A 19,903-nucleotide genomic window follows, 5' to 3' on the forward strand; every position below is an offset into this window, starting at 1 on the left:
TATTTATTTTGTATTTTTCTTGCTGACACATTATTTTTAGGCTTCTTTTTGTAGAACTTTTTGTACATTTAGATAATTTTCTATATCAGTCTAAATAATATGGTATATTTTTAATCGTAGAAGGTATCACATAAAATTTTATAACAAATAGTATGAATTTAAAAATGGCAATAGTAATGATGATTAAAATGTTGAACGAATAGTGAACTTCTGAGGCATGAAGAAATATTTAAAACTAAATCCTAATATCTCGTCAATTAAGCATATCGCTCTAAGCTCTTATTCATCAGGTTTCATAGGTAGGTACTCGACTGCATAGTCATTTTTGACCCTTAGTCATTAGGTGCTTTAAAAACACAATTGTAAAACTTAAAGTATTTTTTAAAATATTTGAAGTATTATCTTATGTAAGTGCAGGATAAAGATAGGCTTTCTAAATAGCACTAAGATTTTAGGTGTCATTCGAGCCTTAATGATAAATTCTCCTCATCAAGTAACTCTAACCAACTTAATGTGTAAATACTATTTTTATGTCCTCATTTGTTTCTGAAATATTTCCTCTTAGATGGTATTACAATATATACCAATTTATAAATATCAGAAAAAACAAACCATGAACAGATAAGAAGACACAGGCATATGCCCTTTCATAAACAATCTACTAAGAAACAAGAGAGTCCAGCTATGCTGCATTTAAAATGCACAAGCCAACACCACAATCACAGACTAATGCAGTCATTTAAAATCACCTTTATACACTTTGTAAATTAAACATGAATATCAATCTCTTGTAGGCATATGTTAAGCATTACAAAATAAAAACAAAGGAGAAGAGTAATTTTCTGCCTTAATGTTTTAAGAATTCTCATTCAAAAACATTTAAAAACATGAGACATTTTGGGGACAACGGAGAAAATTTAAATATGAACCTCTTACAGACGGTATTATAGGATTACTTAATTTCCTTTTTTAATTTAGTAAATTGCTTTAGCTAATGATGTCTTAATTGAACAAAAAAAATACACTTATTCTTAGGAGATGTCATGATACCTGCAACCTTCTTTCATGTGGCTCAAGTTGATTTTAAAAAGGGGTGCAGAGAGAGCGAAAACGCAACAAAACATTCTCATCTGGAGGATCTGGGATACCCAAACACAGGCACACATACGTGTTCGCTGTGTTGGTCCTTTAACTTTTCTATCGTTTAAAAAATTTCAAAGTAAAAACTTGGAAAACCCTCATTTCATATGCTTTTAACTACTAATATTTGTTTCAAAAGAAACAATTTGATCCAACCCATGAGCTATGAGCCATAATCAAAGCTGCGTTCTTCCAGCTGTCCTCAGCAGTTTGAAAGGATTTCATATATTTAAGTGAGAGAAAAGTGCAGACTTACTTGGGCAGGGGAGAAGGGGGAAAGTGGCTTCAAAATTTGGGAGTTTGCCTGCCACACAGATGCCACATTTTGTGAGGCCAGGCTCTGTCTCAGTCTTCTCAGCCCTCCCCTGCCAGCTGACTGATGGCTATCTGCAGGGAGCCACAGGGGGGCCTCCACTGGGGTGTGAGTGCAGAGACAAGATAAGGAAAATGCACTAACCCCAAAGTGAAGGGAGAAGGATCTCCCTGGGGTTTTCATTTGGATGGATCTCCAGATAGGGGCAGGTAGGGAAGTGGAAAGAGCTATTAGAAACCAGGTGATAAAGCATGAAGAAATATTACAATGAGCCATCCTCTGCTCAGCTTCTAAAGAAATGATGACTTATGAAATGATTTCATTGTAAATGAACTTGTTTCTTGTCATCGTGGCAAAGAAACCAGAAAACTACTCTGAAACTAAGGAGAAAAAAACCCCACAAATATTAATTTTGACACCCAGAGAGTAGATCTCAAACTCAGGCATAGTGTCTTTAAACAGAATAATGGGCATGCGGTGCTTAATAAATGTAGGGTAGGGGCTTTTTAAAAATCCTGTTGTGAGGAAGTATTTTCCTCACTGCCCAGAAGACAAAGAAAAACAGTGAGTGTTGACAACATGGTATTAAAAAGCCACCTCGACCCAATTTGTTATACCCAAATATATATATTCTTTTTAATTTACTCTAAGCCAGGATGTTGGCTCATAGCATCTTACTTTTGTGTCATTATCTCTCTGCCATACACACAAGTCATAGCTGGGGATTTCAACTCACGGTGAAGCTATGCTGAGATTCCAGATCTCAGTAGTGTTGGCATGAGCGCTGGTCTCTTCAGTCATAGAGAAGACAATATCCTAGGGAGACTGGAATTAGTCCTATTTTGCACCATTCAAGCCAAAATGCTGCTTATCAAGAAGCAAGTAATTGCTAGCTAATGGCTATGGGGGAAAAAAACCCATTGCATTTCAATCTAAGCATCTTTTGGCCCATGACAACAAATAAAGCTGTGGAGAGTGTAAACGTAAAGTAGGGACCATTTCTTGAGGAGGTTAAATAGCAAACATTAAAAAAGGCGAGTTACCTCATCCGACTGGGAGGGACTGATTCTGGGCATTGGTGATACTTGGGGCGTTTTCAACTGTGTGCTGTTGCTGTCTGGCGCGAGCTCTCGGTGGACGGTTTGGATGTGGTTCTGGAGTTCACTTTCAGACTCAAACTTAACGTTGCAGCTAGAGCAGCGCGTCTTCAGTCCCCCCACCTTGCCTTTCCCCTCGATGGCACTCAGATTCTCATTCTGGCCCAAGCCTGGTCTATTCGTGCCGGGAGGGACGTTAATGCCTGGGCTGGCGCTCTTACTGAGATTCACGCAGCCAGCACATAGACCATATGGCAGGCCATTGATGTCAAGTTTCACCAGATCTTGCTTGGAACGGAATTCTTTGAGGCAAGATGCGCACTTGTACAGTTTTTGGATGTGCTGGCCACGCCCTGTGGTCTGAACTGCAGACCCATTCCCTGTCTTTTGCATGTGGAATGTCCCATGGATTTTGAGTTCCAAGGTGGAGGTCACTGTCTGCATGCACACCACACAGCGAAAGCCCGTCAGGGAATTCCTCAAGTCAGGGTGCATTTGACAATGCTCTAAAAACTCCTCTTCACTCTGGAGAGGCATCTTGCAAATCCGGCAGTTTCCAGTATCAAGACTCTTACTATGCGTGACTTTGTGTTCAGTAAGAGTTAAAAGGGAGGGAAACCGCTCTCCGCAAATAGGGCACATGTAGTGTTTGACAGGGCCTAGGTGGGTCTGCATATGTTCACGGAGGCCATTTTCGGAGAAGAAGGTTCGAGAGCACACGTTGCACTTGTAATTCCCTTTAATGAGCTCAGCTTTCTTTTTCACGATGGCACTTTCTCCAGGTCTGATGTTGTGGTCTCGGAGCTGGTGATTCTGCAGCAAAGTTTCCATAGTGTAGGCTGCCCCACAAATGTCGCAGCCGTACATAGGCTCAGAGGTGTCAACGTCTTCTTCGCTCCCATCGTGACTGTTGTGGGACTCCTGGCTGTTGGTCAGCAAAGTCTGCAGCTCCACTTCCTCTTTCTGCACTTGCTCAGAAGCTCCATTTGTTCCACAGTTGGGTGTCTTGGTTTCGAATACACAATGTTTTTCTCGCAAGTGTTTTTCTAACAAAATGATCGCATGGAAGGCTTTGCTACAGAACTTGCAGTTGTACTTCTTACTGTGAGTGGTGATGTGGCATTGCAGCTCCACCTCGGTGCCAAAGGACTCACCACAGAAAATGCACTTATGCACTTTCCCTTGGTTTTCCAGGTGGTTGTGTTTCACATGGAGCTGCAAGTCAGTCTCATTGCGGAAGTCCCAGTTGCAAGATGTGCACCTATAGACTTTCTTTTCGTTACTGTGCTTCACAGCCAAGTGGAGCTGAATGGAGACTTTTGAGTCAAAAACTTCCTGACAGAGGGTGCAGCGAAAGAAGACAAAGGTGTGCATGTCCAGCAGGTGTTTCTGAAGGTCATCCACTGATGTGAATTGCTTGTCACAACTTTCACAGATGTAATACGTTGAGGTGATCATAAAGTGAATGGTAACATGCTTCAGCAAGGATTCCTGGTTGGGGAATTCCTTGTTGCACTGAGGACAGGTCAATTTTGGAAGCACAGTGTCGAGGTGAGTTTTTAGGTGAGTCTGAAAGCTGTCTAGGGATGTGTACTTAGCACCACACTGATTACAGATATATTCTCCAGCTGGACGTGCAGGTGCACCTACTGCCTGCATCATCTTAAGAGATGTCTGCTCTATGGCCACAGGAGATAGGGGGCTTAAGGCCCTGGATTTCTTCCCATTGTGGATATAATTCAGGGCCAAGGGAATGTTTTTATGATTCTCTTTGATATGTTTGTTCAGCTTAAGAACGCTGTTGAATATTGGTGAATTAGTACAATAGGAACAAGAATAGACTTCTACTACTGGTTCTTTGGGAGTCCCAAGCACTGGAGACCCAAACCGGGAGCCACTGAGGTCACAATGAACCTGTCTAATATGCTCTTCGAGGGAAGAGTCAGTGAGAAACCCCATATAGCAATGGGGACAAAAGAATGCATTACTATCTTTAGCTGCAGGGTTTGCAAATCCATGAGAACATCGGATGTGTTCCTGAAGAGTGTTGAGGTCGTTGACAACTTCGGAACAGAAGTTACACTGGTAGACAATGGCAGGCATGGCAGAAACAATCAGACCTGGGTCCTGAGCTTCATGCACTTGCTTAAGATGTTCATTTAGGTTATAGAGTGAGGGCAGGACCTCCAAGCAATACTGACAAATATGGGCCTGTTCTGGCTTATCTAAGTGCATAGTTTTCAGGTGAATCTGCAGAACTGCAAGACTTGAAAATAATTGCTTGTTGCAGTAAATACAGCTGTAGGTAACTTTTGCTTGTTTACTCGAGGGACCAGTCATGTCAGGGGTTTGCTGAGCAGCCCTCTTCCTCCCTCGACTCTTTGGGATTGGCGGGGCAGCTTCCACCATGGTTGAGCTGTCCACTGAGAGGTTGGAATCTGGAGTCGTACTGGACACGGAGGTGTAGCCCACCGTGACCAGGGAAGGGCTGTTGCTGTGATTGCACGACTCCGGTTGCTGGTGACTGTCCATGTGGCTGTACAGTTCCTCAACTGTGTGGAAACTCTCAGAACAAATGCTGCATGAGTTCTTCTTCTCCCCGCCATGCACCTGCTCCATGTGGTTCATGAGGGAGGTCTCCTCTACGAAGAGCTCGTGGCAGTAGACACACTGGAGGGCCGCTCGGTCCTCGTTTGGGGAGCATTCGGGGTGGCACTCTGCAATGTGTTTTTGGAGGTCTTCTGGGAAGTCAAAGCCTTCCTCACACTGACTGCACTTCTGAGTGTCCTTCATCTTCCAGTCCTCCATCCTGGAACCAGACTGGGAGCCGTCCTTGTTCCTCTCGTGAACCTGCATGTGTCCGTGTAAGGAACTAGAGGACAGAAACCCACGGCGACAAATGGCACATTTATATGGCTTGTTGGAAGTGTGAGTCTTTAAGTGGATCTTCAAGTGATCACTTCTGGAAAACGCAGCATCACATTCACTGCAGTGGTACTTCTTGTCCCCGGTGTGGAGTTTTATGTGGCGATCTCGGCTGCGCTTGTGTTTGAACAGCCTACTGCAGTAGGTGCATTTGAAAGGCAGTTTGTCGCTGTGACTCTGCTCATGGTGCTTTAGGTAGCTGAGGCGGCTAAACGACTTGTCACAGAATTGACATGGGTATGGAAGCCCAGGGCCACCTTCTTCCTCTCCAAAATCGCAACCTTCTCCATGACTAGGGGAAGTCTGATCCTTGCTGGAAGGTGAGGAAGCTGGCCAAGAGCAAGTCGGATCATCTTCAACATCCACTCCATCTGCAACAAGAAGCAATGACACATTTCATCTGACATGTTGAGATTCAAGAGTGAGTTTACCGTACCATTTCAACCAGCACACATGGTTGGACCCTCTTGAACCTTTCAAGAAAAAAAAGAAATGAAAGAGAGAATATTTGAGCGAGACATTTTCAAATCTGAGCCCAAAGCAGTTATTCTGCATTTACTTTTTGTTGAGTTGTAAAATATAAGAGGATATTAAATAGTTCTATGTCTAAATTACCCTTTTATTACTTTTTATCATTCTTCCTTAGAAGCAAGGTATATATTACACATTGACAATTTTATTAAAATGCAGATTTTAATATATTTAATGTTTCTTTTGTATTCATTCTAAAATGATTTGCATATTATGTGAGCATCTGAAGAACCAAATGAAAAGAGGAAATATTACAGGAATGATTTAAAATTAATGCAGTCAACCCAGATGTCTAATATTTAATAAAAAATTCCCTCTGCATTTTGCTTGTTTTTATATAAAAAGGCAATTCTGAAGACCAAAATCTTTTATGGGGTTCTTATTGATACAGACCTTATTGCTTTCAGCAAAAAAGTATTAAAAAGTAAGCACATGAAAGAAGACAGAAAACACAATAATAATTATGTCTTGTGTAATGAAAGACAACCAGGATTTCTTCAATAACTGAAATTCGAATACCATAGGCCAGAAAATGGATTATTACATGTTAGAAGGGTACTGCTAGATATTACATGTAGCTAGGATCAGCTAGGATCAAGAAAAAATGAGAGTTTCACAAGGGCCAGATTTTAATAGTGTATTTTGTTTGGAAAGTTCAAGAGGTGGCCCACCATATCTTCCTTTTGCAAAAGCTTCAGCAGCCTGAACTTCCTTAGCTAAACAGGACCTGCACTTTGAGGTGAGCAGAGACAAAGCAACTTGCGAAAAACTGGAAACAGGAAAAGTGATAAATGATTATGGTAAATGCTGAAAGATTTATGAGTGACAAAAAGAAGACAAACAAGACTGAGAGCCAGATATAAAGTTAGCAAGTTATCCATAAAGGAACGTTACCTTGTATTAGGTGATTTTAAAAACTATTTTCTTAGCAAATGTGCGCTGTTATTTCTGTTGCCTTCTTGATATCCAAGTGGAAAATAAGACCATCTCAAAACAGGTTGTGAAACCTCTTTTTTGCTTTTCACAACCTATTGTTCAAGATCAGAAGAAATTTTAAAAGCTTTTCACTCTCCAAAGGAGCACGATTTTTCAAAAAAACATACAAGTAAAGACCATGGAGTGGAGCTGGTGGGGATAGTGTTTCAGTTAGAATAAGAGGCTCAATTAGAGCATTATTAGAATATTCTAATGGTATTCAATTAGAGTATGATCAAATACATTTTTAAATTCTTCAAAGCTGAAGTTCACTAGCAAGCTAAATGATTAACATAAAAGTAGAAACTGGTAAGCATTATGTAAACGAATTCCATGTCTGCTTTCTTTAAGGTAACAAGATTTTACTAGATTGTCAGCCTCTTCCTTATCCACAGGAAACAGATGAGGATCATTCCTTTCCTGCATCTAGAAACTGATGACAACACCATCTCACTATCAATGCCAGATGGCAACCCTCTCACTCTGAGAAAACAACCAAACACCATTCCTGGATCCCTGCCCACTGCAACAAAGCGTCGCCGTACAAGTTGAAAACCGCACGATTTTGCATCCTCATTTATATGACTCTATAACCCAACATGTTTCCAGCATAAGAAAGGGTCTGATGGATGTGGATGTGATTTCTACTTAAAGTGAATACACCAGGAACATATGCAGATAAACTCAACTCACCACTCAACACACACAAAAAATTTTTTTAACTAAAAGCAAAAAAACTCAATAATGATCTAGTTTTCCCCTTAAAAAAGTGTTGTCACCTAAAGCTAATATACCTGAAACAAATCAAAATTTCAAATATTTACCCTAATTGAAAAAAAAAAAAAAAAGGCTATCTATTAAATGTGCTCAACATTCTAGGTAAAATCTACCACATTTCACATTTATCTTTTAGGCTTAAATCCTGCTATTTCATTTTTTAAAATATTTTCAAACACATCTTCTCATTTATATATTTGGGGAAAACAGTGAATCAGAATCTGTAATGCATCTAGCCTAGAAGGATGTAACTATTGAGCCTGAAAATTGAGCAAGTGAATTTATTATTAAATTGCAGATTGTGTCCAGGTATGATATATTTTTATACAAATACATAAAGAATTATAGAGCAATGGACCATTATACAAATTATGCAATCCCTAACACCATGCTTAAATCAGCTTCTTGTCTGTGGTCCATGCCTGACTATATCTATTATATAACTGTTCTCCTAAGCTTGTAAATTTCAGTGACATGTCAAGTGAACTGAAGGTTAGGATCAAGGTTTTAACTAGGATTCAAGAGAGCTAGAAACCTTTTCCTTCTTCTCTCCAGTCCCCATTACACGTCTTTGTAAAGGAAATTACACAAACCCTCTGTAGAAGCCATAACGCTTGGGGATCGAGCGGAAGAAAATAGTTTGAGCAAGGAATGATATTTTTAGAAAAATAAAGTTTCCCTGAAAGGCTGATTTCTGTTTTAAAATATAAAATGTAAAACTCTCATTTGCCAGCACTGTAAATGGATCATATTCTCCCAAGAACACACAGGGACTCACTACTCCCAGTGGGTTGGTCCACGCTCTTCAGGTATCAGACTCCTCCAAGACTTTTGTGGTGATGGTCTCCCCGCCAACATACTCTGAGGTCTACCTAAGTCTTTGAGAGTTATCCATCCCCATTAACTTAGGCTTTTTGGCAGCCACAGCGCAAACTATGCTTAAATGGTGAATCTAGGTTTAAACGATGTCAATTTCTTTTTACACGTGGACGAAACTGTAGAGGATTCTTTCAACTCAGATTCCTGAATCAACTTTAACTTTTTTTCCCCTCGGCACTAAGTGCTACTTGCAGGGACTGTCTTTCTGTGTGATGGCAAGTTTTCTGCATTTCAATGTGAAATACTTAACATGTCCATGTTAAATTTTAATTTTTGAAACCAGTCACTTCACTTGAGCTGACTCTCCAAGAGCTGTAGCTCTTACTGCCGAAAAAGCTTTGCTGGAAACCAGCTCCGTGGCCTAAAAAGTCTATTTAAAGATGCAAATGTGTGTGCATGGTTAGTGCAGATGTTTTTCTACAGCAACTGTACTTGCTGAGTTTCACCATTTCCATAAAGCACATTAAAACAAGTGTGTGAACACTCCGAGATGAAAGTCTCCAACACTCCTGAGACTTTCAGTGGAAAGTAGAGCCGCCTGACTTTTCTCCAAGCAGACAGGAATGCCCATGATTCAGCAGCCTGAGTAAATAAAAGAGGTCCTTATTTCCTAATTTCGCTGGCTGGCCACACTGCAGCAGCCTCTGTGTTTCTGCCAAAGGGGATGCAGAACTGGAACTACACCCAGCCGCTGAAGGCCTGTCTTTGTTAGCCAGCCAGGCTTTCCGGACCATCTTCTGGCAGCAGAACGGCCATATCCTGCAAGGAAGACCTCCATCTCAGGCTCGGCGCTTCTCTAGTCTGCCTAAAAGGACGAAACAACAGATTTTGCTGGGTCTGTGTTGGAGGAGGACAGCTGGAAACTCAGTTAGCAGCAGAGTTAACACCTGTTCAGGCATATTTATGGGGGAAAGTGCTCACTAACAGAAAAGTGAAGTCATACTAGAAGGAGTTATTCCACAGAAAAAAGGCACCAGAACACAGAGTACCTTTGTGACGTGAGCCATCAGCCCTTCATGTGCCAGCCTGGGAAGGAGGAAGCAGAGACTGGACGTGATTTGATCCCAGCTCCTGCTGATGGACAGACAAGCACACAAATGAGGGTCTGACAGTCTCAGTTTACGGCCTGCCATTGTGGAAGAGAAATGCTGAGGGTTCTGGCCACTCGCTCGTGTTCAAGACTAATCAAATTAGCCAGAAATTAAAAAATAAGATCAAAGAGAGAGGAAGAGAATATGTGCAGGAGGGTTAGACTAATGTCAATGCTTACTTTGTTTATGATTAAGCAGGTCTTAATTTGTGTAGGACACACACTTCCTGAGGACAGGGACCAAGCCTTTCAGAAGATTGATTCCAACACTAGGGGCAATCTGAAATTATTCAAGAGAAACTAATGTAAGAAAGCAGATGAAAATACTTTCTCTGAAGTTATGGAAACTTCTGATAATGTTCTTCATAGGGCCCGGTCTGCAAGAAATTGCCTTAGCAATATCCTTTTGCTCCCTGAGCTTGTTCATTGCAACAGCAGAGTACCCTCTTAACTGCCCATCAGGGACTCAGTATCATGTGCGCCAGGGCCACACAGCAAGATTTCCTTAACAGGGACAGGATTTATATCAATGGTTACTTTTCAAGTGAGGAGAAGCACAAATATTGATGGGTCTGGTACTTGTGTAGGAACTAAAAGTCAAGAGTCTGGAGTTTTATTTCTAGCTTCATAACTGACTTAGAGAGTGACCTGGCCAAGTCATTTAATCTGCCCCTACCTAGGTATTTCACCTGCAATATGAAGATAATAATTCTTGCTACTTACCCTCTGGGGTGTTACAAAGATTAGTGAATGTTTCTAGAGCACCTTATCATGGCTGGAAGAAAAGCTGCATATGTAAACAAAAAGATTTATATGTGTTGCATGTATTTCTGTTTCCATGTGTAAGCTTCTATGAGTATAGTATAAACAGATTTTAATATTTTCTTTCCTTTAATGCAATCTCTGGAATATTAGTTTTAAGGACTGACTCAATGGCAATCTACAGTGCCTTTAGCGTTCACAGTTGTATATGCAGCTAGCAAGAAAATAAAAGATAATCAGTTGGTGATATCTAAATGTTAATGGACCATAAATCCATGCTTACCATGTTCCAAGCCTTAAATTATCAAACACGGGATATAATATTGGGTCTTTACAGGCAAGTAACCCTTGGCACAAGTGTTTTTCTATGGAATTCTGAAGCCAAGAATGTGGTTTACACCTCTCTTCTCCTTAAAACATGAGCAATACAATCATTGCATTATTTAGCATCATGGTAAGTTAATTCAGCAGATTTTTTTTTTTTTTTTTTTGAGGGTCAAACAATAGGGTAAGACTTGAGACCAAAACATTTCAGGTTTCCCCCACTTGCCTTACATAATTCTTTACTTCTGCCAGCAAGTTATAGGAGCAGTTCTGAAATTTCTTACTAAATAGAATTTACAGTACTTTTTCAGTCATTAGCTACCTGAGACACTTTAATATAAGCTGAAACTCCTGGGGGAAATACACAGGTGTGCACAAACGCTAAGAGAAGTCGGGCTCTACTTAAAGAGGACAATATTTTGAAATGCATGTTTAATAGACACAGGTAACAAGGGTGTTTGTCATGTTGCTTCAATGCCACACAGTAACAATTTTACACCATCAAATTTAAAATCCTCTACTAACCAAATTACAAAATACATTTTTAAAGCAATGATTTAAATTGCTAAAAGATAAGGTCATGCTAAAAAAAAAAAAAAACTATTATGCATTATTATGCAATTGCTTCCCTTCATTCTCCATAGAAATGTCAACAGTTTTAGAAAAGCTGCAACGTTAATAACTATGATGCTTCTTTTAAAAAAAAAAATCAGCAGCTCCACATTAAATTTACTCCTTTGTCATATAACTTATTTAACTACCTGAAAACGAATACCCTTTACTGAGTGTTCAAATGAGAAATGTGAACTTTAAAATTATTTATAATTCGCAGATGCTTTTAAATTCTGTAATATTTCGAACTGTTCTAGAAGGACCAATTAAATGAATTAACAGTTAGGTTATGAGGAAAAAGGGTGGTCACCCATTAATAACAGCAGCTGTGCGGAGCGGGAATTGGTGGTGCACATTTTTTAACAGTCTTAAGGTGAATTCCAGATATCAGCGCTCAAGCTTAGAGGTTTTGTTTGTTTGTTTGTTTTTTGGTTTTTGGGTTTTTTTTTTTTTTTTGCCCTCAATACTCCCTAGTAAAAAAGAGGCTCGCTTTCCCTCAACAACACTTTAACACTTCAGATGAGCCAACAAAGAGATAAGGAGTTGTTATCACATCTCCATGGCTCTCCTTAGGTAATCCTGGGCTTTACATTCATTCTTTCAGCAGACACATTTCGACTGCATGTGCAGAGAGAAGTACAAATGTTTTGCTTGCTGTTGCTTAAAGTTCATTTGAACAGACGGAGCTCAATGAATTCCATCTTCTGCAGCCAAATTAAATAGAAAACAGTGCATTCTTAAGCAGTTCACACTTAACTTCACCTCTCCAATCAGAGGAAAAAGCTGACGTGAAACCAGTTAAAGAACAGTCATCATCTCTCGCACGGAAATCAAGACATTGTGTTTCTGAAGCCAGACAGAAGGAAAAGTGGTTTCCAATTATGTGGGGGGTGAGAACTGCTTTTCTTTTTCTATCTTTCGGCTCACTTAAAAATATATATAACTAATGATAAGCACCCACCTCTTGGCGTTCAATAATTGGCAACTGTGTATTACACATCTGTTTACAGTGCTGTGACTGAGGGTGTTCTAAACCGTTTAACATGTTGATCTTTCCTTGAATAATGACAGACATCACCAGAGTGGATTTCCTGAGTCTGCATTCTTTTTTTTCTCTACTATTTTGAGTTAGAAGGCATTTATTAGTTACTGTGTACTCTTGTGTTTATATATGACCTCATATCACAAAGAATTTTAAGTAGTTTTTCATTGCTTTAATTCATTGATTTAATCAACATTTATTATGCACCTACTATGTGTTCAGGTCTAATATTGGCTTACGAACTTTAGAAACTACGTTTTTTGAAGTTTTGATTTCCTTGTCTATAATATCAGAAAAATTTCAGCTGCCTCAACATATGAGGTATTATAAGAATCAAACATGACATTATATGAAGGAGTTTTCTGTACTGCTAAAATATAAAAATGTATTACATTATTACTACTACTACGAAAGCTAAAGTTACCTGTAAGTGATAAGTGATAAATGATAACTCATAAATGTGAGAACAGCAGAAAGGAATCAAAATTAACTGCAATTTAGTTGTTGCAGTTTTCATACTGAGATTGTAAAAAATTTTAGTGACTTAAAGGGCATTCTTGTTTATAAATAAAAATACACAAAAATAAAGAACAATTATTTAACAATATTATTTAAATAACAATTTAATAAACAATATTATCGTTATTAAATATGGATTAATTTATTAACAACATTATCATTCTTTTTAAATAACAATATTTATTAACAATAAAAAAATAAACAAGCAAAAATATTCCAGGAAAAAATCTTCTGAATGCTACTCACAGATATCTTGAAAATCAATGTGCAGTAGTTCATCTGTTAATAGCTACACACACTGGCAAGTTGTGATTAATTCATTAGTGTTGTAAAATCCACACAACAAAAAGGCCTGCATTCCAAGTCCAGAAGCCACATTCCATAGTGCCAGCACCATTCTATAAGTGACTATTTGGCTTATTTAGAAATTCCTTGAGGCCAATTCTATTTCACTTCAAAATCCTTTGCACTTGTGTGAAATATACGTCTCGAGCTTTGAAGGATGACCGACACTTTTAAAATATACTCAGTAAATTTCTCAATGCTACCAAGTTAATCATGAGTGATTTTAAATTAACTTCTTCACTGGGGAAGCAGAAGGTAAAGGGGATTCTTCCACTGAGAAAAGTAAGTTTGGAAATGGCTTCGTTAGGGAATGCTGGATCTTAGACACTTCATTCCACCATGTAAATGGTTTTGGAAGAACTGCCATAAACCACCAGAATTTTCAAACAATGAAATCAAATTCTATTTCAAAGCAGCATCTGGTCTAACAGAATGTTATGTCTTGTTAAACTAGACTTTACTGACTATTTTTCCAACATGTAGGCTTTGGTCCAAGGCCGGAAAACTTTCAGTCACCAGGAATTATAACAGTCCTGAAATGGTATTTATTGGAGCTGACTTTCACCTGTATTATATCCATGGCAGCAGTAACGCCAACACGAATTTTCGGCAGCCTGAAAAGGCCACACTGTATACTTCACTGCAGACAAGGCCACTGGAGAATACAAAAGTGTTGAAAGGCTAAAATTTAATTAATGAACAATTAGCACCCCCTGTGGGTTCATTGTGCAGTAAAGTGATAAATATGGTTTGCTAATGCAGAAAAAGCTGTTACAAAGATTGGGGGGGAACTATTACTACAGTTATCCATATGCCTTTGTATTACAGCTGACCTCAGTACTAGATCTTGATTTGGACATTCATGTGTCTAACAAATGATAGGAATTGTTAAGGTCTGTGGCAAATAATCATTTTGAATTTTAAGGCACAGACTGACTCACACAGGTTGTCAGGCTAGGGTGAAAAAGCCACTAAGATTGCTAGTGAGTACACCTAGCCAACAACCCAGCAGCTGCAACTCAAAGTAATATCTGTTGTCTGCTCCTTAGTTTTATGCATTTAATGAGGAAGTTATATACTACAGTGGTATTAAAGAATTCAGCGATGAGGGGCCGGGCATGGTGGCTCACACCTGTAATCCCAGCACTCTGGGAGACTGAGGCAGGCGGACTGCCTGAGCTCAGGAGTTCAAGACCAGCCTGGGCAACATGGTGAAACCTCGTCTCTACTAAAATACAAAAAATTAGCCGGGCGTGGCAGCGTGTGTCTGTAGTACCAGCTAGTCACGAGGCTGAGGCAGGAGAATTGCTTGAACCCGACAGGCAGAGGTTGCAGTGAACCGAGATCGCACCACTGCAGTCCAGCCTGGGCGACAGAGCGAGACTCCGTCTCAAAAAAAAATTTAAAAAGGCAACTCAGGGATATTGGACTCTCTTGAGACTTCACGCATAAGAAAGAGTCTACAGTAGGGCCAATCACTAATATGCCTTATACAATAGAATTTTTATAGTGTTTCAACAGAATTATTACCTTTCACATTAACACTTACATGGTAAAATTGAAATGGAAAAATGAGATTGGATTCCAAGTAACCCAAATGATGTAAGACAATCCTTTATTTCAAATGAGATAATGTTTATAAAAGTACTACATAAACTGGAAAGCCAAAGTTATTTTCTTAAAATAATCTTTAGTTAGGGTATGACAAAATACCTCTACACAGGTCATATGATATCAAGTACATGTATTTATAGAGTTTTTAAAGGTATCTAATTCAGCAAAATATAAAAGAAGCATTCTGAAAATAAGGCTAATTATCAATTTGAGGACTTTCCAAGTACCCTCTTTGCCCTTTATGTTTTATTTTTCACTTTTGGTTTGATTTTTCTCTTCCCTAGAATCTCTACCTTAGAATGAATATGATGATAACATCCAAGCCAGTTCATTTCATTATTTTTTTCTTGGTAACAGCCCTGGTAATTTATTTATGGGAACCAGTACAGTTAAAATTGTGGCACACTGCATGTGTACACTTGCATGCTTTTATCCACAGTTGACTAAATGTTCAGAATAGACTAAGTAATTTATGCCAAAGTAGTTTTTCAAATATTGTAGATAACTCTCATTACAAAAGTGCTAATCATAGTAATTTGTCACTTAATAGGACTAAATATCTGTACAATCATGTCTTGATGAAATATGTCTCTAAGGGAAGACTTTACGATGCTACTGTCTACTGATTAATATCTATAATCATATTTTTATTAAATTATATATGTGTGTCTATATATAAATAACACATATATTATCTGAGATGATACATCTTGGCAAATATTCCAACACCTGTGACCAAATCAGGCCTCAAAAACCCCATGATACCTCCGTGTACTAGCATCTTACTTTGCCTCCATCCAAGATACTTTAAAAATAACAAAATAATGTAAAAGAAAAGAATCCAAGGCAGTGTGGCCACAGTAATGAGACATGTTGCTAATATTCAAAGATATGAAACCTACCAGCACAGTTTTAGAATCTTCACTGACTCAATGCTGTCTGTACCAAAGGGCTGGTCTCTGAAATCTTTACAAAGCTTCCTTCCACATCTGAGCTCTGCTCTTTTCTCTTAAGATGACCTGTTGTTTGGCATGGATTGTGCATACCTCTGGGTCTGACTTTAGGGATCAAAGGAAAGAAAATGAGTGAATGTGATTGAAGCCTACACAGAGAAAAGAAAGTCAAGGCTGTCATTCCTAACTTTTCATGTATATATGAAACATAAGATTTAAGACCTGTGAGAAATGTGGGCCTTTAGGGGAAAAAAAGTGCTAATTTTATAGATGAACAAATAGGTCAACGAGGATGAGTAACATGTTATAATCTTGTACTAACAATAGTAGTTGACAGTGGCACTGAAACCCACACCCAAGCCCCCAGTGCCCAGGCTGGCACCTTGGCTCTACATATGAGAAAACCCTCAAAGTCCATCCTTCCCAAACTCTCCTCCACTAAAACAACAACAACAACAACTCAAAGGCTGAGTTTTTACAGGTAAATGAATAAACCTAAAATGATGTTTAATATTGTTTTTCTTTAAAAAAAAAATTCATTTTGTTTTTCATATTACTAAACTAATTCATGCTAAGTGATGCATGTATTCACACATATGCAGAAGAAAACAAAAATGGCCTAACAACTCTACAAACGTATAACTCTCCATTAACAAGTCGTGACAGTCAATTTCTTAATTTGATTTCACTGCTGGCTATTGACTAGAAAAATCCTATATACACACATCTCCTTAACAGTGGGTCTGTTTGCCTCTCTCCTGTTCTTCCAGCCTCTGCTTTGAGCAAGGTGGTATGGTCGGATCAGGTTTTGACAAATCAAAGCAGAAGAAAAGGCACAGTCAAACTGGCACTGTGGTCAGCTTCACTTTCCTCTCACACCCTTGCCTGTAGGGACATATTCCCTGCCACTGATTCCAGTGAAGGATCCTTCTCACCTATCCCTTAAACCACCCTTCTTCAATTATCATTCCAGCTATCCTGGTTGTACCCAACAAACCAAAGGCTGACCCTCTACCACAGCCAGATGATGCAGGGCAGCATTTCTCAGTCTAATCCACCAACCACCAGCAGACCAATTGCTTGAACTGCCTGTTAAAAATGCAGACACCTGCACTCCACCCCACGCCTCCTGACTCTGAACTTCTGAGGATGGGGTCCAGAAATCCTCTTTTTTTAGCAAGTTTCCTGAGTCTTCACCTGTGTTCCCAAGCTTGAGAATCACCTTAGAATCTTTTCTTTCCCCTGAATCACCTAAGTCCTTGCTTGAAGTTTGCTGCACTCGGCTGTGCCTTTCCCGTGTTTGCTCCTCTGTAATGGAACATCAATGATGGAGGGCTTTCTCGCCCTTATTCAAAGACCAAATTGAATCCCAGTTCTTCCAAGAAGCGGCTTTTACAGAAAGAAAATTAGATCACTATATTCTTTGCCCTCCTATCCTTTAACTTTGAGTAGGACTCCATATTTCAAATCTTTTCAGTGAAATACTCGATTAGCTCCAGCAAGTAACTTCCTCTCTGTAAGAGTGTTGGCAGCAGCTTGTACATTTCCAGAAAAAGAGAGTGACCATTTTTGAAGAGTTATATAGTTCCAAGTACATAAAGGCTGGTGTTACATGCTTAGGAAACATAGTTCTGAGTAGACAGCCGTGTTTCAAGTGTGCACATGAAAAGGTCTGTCTGCTAAACTTTTGTTGATGATTACTTTCAAGCTGCATTAGCTAGATGAGAAATACCAATACGCTATCAAAGGCAGGTCACCCTGCCAACCATTTCAACATAGAAAGAAGCTTGTCACAAAACTACAAAGTAAACGAATATCTGGAGTAAGGACTGAGAAAAGACGAAGGGAGCTTCCTATATTCGGCAATACTTTCTTTTTCCACTCAGGGAGGCACTGCTAGAATTGCTGATTAAATGCCTCAAGTTTGGACCTCTCTAGAAATTCTTTGTTCTTTGAACAGGCTATCGGTTTCTTGCAACTTCTGGGGTTCAGAATGTAAGTGTGGTATGCCATACAGTAAATTAAGCCTTCTGCTGTCAGAGCTGGAAATAGGAGGGGTGAGGAGAAGGAGGGCTTGATCTCAAGTGATTTTTATTGGCTTCATTTACATCCTGTTTAAGGTCTTCTGAGTAGCTCAAGGTGTCTTATCTCTGGCTACCAGGGGGTATTTTGCAGTCAAAGCAGTTAACATACTTTCTGTCTCCCTCTCCTCCTGTCCCTTTCCCTCAAGCTCTTGTTTTTTTCAAGTCATCTTATCTTATCACACACATCTCTTCAGGCTGAGGAGAACCCATACTTATCAGAAGCAGTGCACTCTATTGTTCAGGGCTGTTAAAGACAAATGACAGTTCAAGTCAAAAGAAAATCAGTTAACCTCTTCTGCACTCTGTTTTGAAATACTCTGGACTGCCTCACTTTTATCAGTGCTAAGTGGTATCAGAAGTGCCCCTCAAATTTGCATGCATACAGAACATCCCATCTCCCCCATCAGAGTAAGAAGACTAGGGACAAAGTTGCTCGTCACAGCCGGACACTGACGTCACATAGGCACTTCTGCCTTTATCAGACTCCTCCCCACTCCTAGGTGACTCATCCATGACATCACAGGAAGTGGTACCTTCAAATATCTATAAGGAAAAACAACAGCAACAACAAAACCCAGAAACGAAAGGAGAGGAGGGGAAAATGGAGAACAACAGTCAAGAGATAAGGAACTTTTTCCCAGATATACCTGAACGCTCACCCACGACACCGACATAAACACGAGTGGGCTGTTAGAAACATACGCAGCACGCATCTTCTCTAACAGCAACACAGACACTGTTATTGGAATCTATTAAATCATCACACAATCTGCCAGGGAGCCTGAATGTTGAAGAGCCTGATCTTCTGTTACAAACTCAGCAACGATGGTCCTTGATTCCGAGTACACATTGGAATCGTCCAAAGAGCTTTTAAAATTACGTACTGGATCCATCCTCAGGCCAATTAAATCAGACTCTCCGAGAGTTTAGACCCACAGAGGGTGCAGGCTGGGTTGACAACCACTATCCTAGATTAAACAGACCATGGAAGCTGGTCTAAAAGACAGATTCCACAAAACAAATCTCTCTCTTATCTGGGCTCCCCTACCCCTCGACAGGCAGGCCAGCACTGGGGCGCGTTTTCTGCACTACTTTGTGTCATATGCAATGAACCAGATATTTAAAAAAAAAGAAGTTAAAGCAAGGAACACTGAACACTCCAATCACTCACCATTATTACAGGTAAAAGTGCAATATGTGAACAGTTATTAGGCGCCTCATCTGTGTGTTTCCTACTCCCTTTAAAAATTCCCATCCCTCTTCTCCTTCATACCCCAGCACCCCATGGGCTCCTTTATATTAGTGATAACCCCACACTTTCACCTGCAGTGAAGGCTCTCTTAATTGTCCATTATCTTAGTGTGTCAGCACAAAGGGGCAGGAACGGAATCCTCGTCCAAACGGTTTCACCTCCCTCTCCTGAGAGTGATGCCCTTGTCAAGGCATTAAAGACACGAAAACCTGCCACTTATCAGAATTGTATTTGAATCGAACCACTGTCCTTGAAAACTGTAGGCAGGAGATATTATCAAACTGTACCGCATTGCCAGCTTCAGTTCCATGGTGGCTCGAACAATCTAAAAAGATACTATCCAAAGTTTGCCATGCATTCCTCATAATAGAATTACAGGGAACAATGCAAACATGCTCGCTGATTTTTTTTTAGATGGTTAAGTACAAAGAAATGCATGGGTCAGGTTGTTGATGAATACAAATGTAACAGTTCCAAGCCTTAGGACACCTTTGAATGTATACTCACCAAGAAACCAAACCATAAAACTCTTCTAATTACTCCTACCTTCAATTCTTAACAAACATAAGTCAAGGCTATTAAAACTTCACATTTATCTTTGTTATAATGAGGGGGAAAATCTGTACATCTTTAGTGATCCTATGGACAGATTCAAAAACCATGCACATT

General features: G+C 39.5%; 1 protein-coding gene across 3 annotated transcripts in view; it reads right to left on the reverse strand.

Annotated features, from left to right (window-relative positions):
* The window catches only part of ZNF521 (zinc finger protein 521), a 293,389-nt gene that overhangs the window by 162,060 nt on the left and 111,426 nt on the right, over window positions 1-19,903 (reverse strand). For all 3 annotated transcript variants that reach the window (XM_030926147.1, XM_030926146.1, XM_030926148.1), the window contains one exon: window positions 2,497-5,846. In XM_030926147.1, the coding sequence (XP_030782007.1) occupies window positions 2,497-5,846 (3,350 nt within the window). The remainder of the gene's footprint in view (window positions 1-2,496; window positions 5,847-19,903) is intronic.

Source organism: Rhinopithecus roxellana, chromosome 21 (genome assembly GCF_007565055.1).
Source record: "Rhinopithecus roxellana isolate Shanxi Qingling chromosome 21, ASM756505v1, whole genome shotgun sequence".
Taxonomy (NCBI): domain Eukaryota; kingdom Metazoa; phylum Chordata; class Mammalia; order Primates; family Cercopithecidae; genus Rhinopithecus; species Rhinopithecus roxellana.